The sequence below is a fragment of the Buceros rhinoceros genome, unplaced genomic scaffold (genome assembly GCF_000710305.1).
Source record: "Buceros rhinoceros silvestris isolate BGI_N320 unplaced genomic scaffold, ASM71030v1 scaffold12455, whole genome shotgun sequence".
Lineage (NCBI taxonomy): Eukaryota > Metazoa > Chordata > Aves > Bucerotiformes > Bucerotidae > Buceros > Buceros rhinoceros.
Window position 1 is genome coordinate 101169 of NW_010414630.1, and position 1999 is coordinate 103167.

The window sequence follows — 1999 nt, forward strand, 5'->3', positions numbered from 1 at the left end:
GGAAAGGTGGAGGCTGAGAAGAGGGAGACAGCATTCAGCAGACGGGAATTCAGTGGGGATACACACGGGACAGAGGAACCACAGCATAAGCAACGACTGTTTTCTACGGGATCTGTGAAGCATTCCCACATTATTTTGGGGATGAGCACAACAAAAGCTCCATTTGTTCCTGTGAGCCGTAACTGTCACCCACTATCACGACTTCCCCTTGAAAAAGCCGTAAACCAAGACAAGTTCCTGGTCACTTTGCCCCGTCTATTCAAGTACCCAATTATTAGGCACAAATCCTGTTGTGCAGAAAGGCTAAAGAGCAGGGACCTTGGCCAGGAGGAGGAGGAGGCAGCTGTGATGGATGAGGGGCTTAGAGAGGTGGGAACATTTGCACTGGGTGGAAGTCAGGAAGAGCTCATCAAAATGAAGAATTTTGGGAACTCTGTGCTGAACGTGTTGAAACATGAAAAATGCAATTGTCTGTTCTACATCCCCTCCTTTTGTCATTAGAAATTCTGGGAAAAGGCTGCAGTCCTTGGAGGCAGAGTGGGCGATGCTCTACTCAAAACTGGTGCAGCATCTGATCACACTGGTAGCCTCAGAGCCAACTCGTTTGGCAAAATAATTTCAGAGCTTAAAGCTAAACTATTCATGACTAAAGCTTGTTGAGACAGGCTTTTTTACATACAACCTTTCCATAAATAAGTTTTCCTACCTCTATGTTTCCTTCTTCTATTGCTTCCCTTCACACTCCTCTTAACTGAAGGTCTGCCTGAGCAGACCAGAAGAAACAACTAGAAAATAACCTCTTTGCTTTCCAAATCAGAAAGAGCCAAACGGCACAGCTCTAACTTAGTGAAACAGTCATTAAAGAAGGGGTGCACACATACTTTGGAATACCAAATGAAGCTCTGCTCCAGCCACAGAAGATAAATCCCAAGCTGAGAAAGTACCAAATGGGGAGGAAATGTGGAGGAGTCATGTATCCCCTATCTGCACACAAGGATGTAGGCCGATTTAGTAGAGCTCTCAATTACTATCTTCATATTCTCTCCTCTTGGTATCAGTACCAAGATGTAGTCCTCTGCGTAATGTCAGGATGTGATCTGCTGTTAACACAGAACTCTGGCTGTGACTCAGACAAGAGTCCGCCCCCTTATTTTAGCGCTTCGGCAGAGCAGGTTTTTCATGCTCAGCCCTTCAACACACCACAGCTTAAGGACTTCTGAAAGCCTCGGGAGCACCCGGCCTGGTGCTGCCTCACCTGGAGCTGTGCTGCCGGCAGGTTCACATCAGCCACCATCTCTGTGCAGGGGTGCTCCACTTGCAGGCGCGGGTTCAGCTCCAGAAAGTAGAAGCTGCCATCCTGGCTGTACAGGTACTCCACAGTGCCCGCGCTCACGTATCCCACCATTTTGGCAAGCTTCACCGCACACTAGGGTACGGGAAAAAAGAGAGTTTGACTGCCAGGCCCCGGGCTCAGTTATCTTGCCCTCTGCATCCAACCCCGCCCACTTCAGATTTCTTTTGCCGGCATTCTGGAACACCCAAAAGCTTCTAACAGGCCTGAACACTGTTCAAAGCAAAGCATGTGGCACAGGAGTTGGTTATTTCATTTAAAATTTACAGAAGGCAGAGTTTGAAGCAAATATTTACAGGACTCAGCATTAGACAATTCATACGACTCCTGCAGCTTGCTTTTAATATGACAATATACATTTAAAACACTCTTCCACCTATTTTCAGGGCACACACATTTCTGACAGGAGCTCTCCAGCTGTTTGTCAGCCCATGGTGGTCTCATCAGTTTAGGAAATGCCAGTGGTTGCCCACAGTTTAAGACACAAAACTCTATATTGATCCTTTAAAAGATTCAACAGTGCAAAACTCTCGGCAATGTCAAAAAAAAAAAAAAAAAAAAAAAAATGGAAAGAAGAGGAGAGGCAACCTTCAAAGCATTCAGGGTAAAGTTGTCCCAAAAGGCTCCATTGGAGGAAGGCTGTGGGAT

At 46.3% G+C, this 1999-nt stretch overlaps 1 protein-coding gene across 1 annotated transcript in view; it reads right to left on the minus strand.

The window, feature by feature from the left end:
* The window catches only part of LOC104494338 (acetyl-CoA carboxylase), a gene marked incomplete at its 3' end in the record, with an annotated part of 117946 nt that overhangs the window by 98178 nt on the left and 17769 nt on the right, over positions 1-1999 (minus strand). The window contains exon 11 of the mRNA XM_010137154.1: positions 1256-1426. Within this exon, the coding sequence (XP_010135456.1) occupies positions 1256-1426 (171 nt within the window). The remainder of the gene's footprint in view (positions 1-1255; positions 1427-1999) is intronic.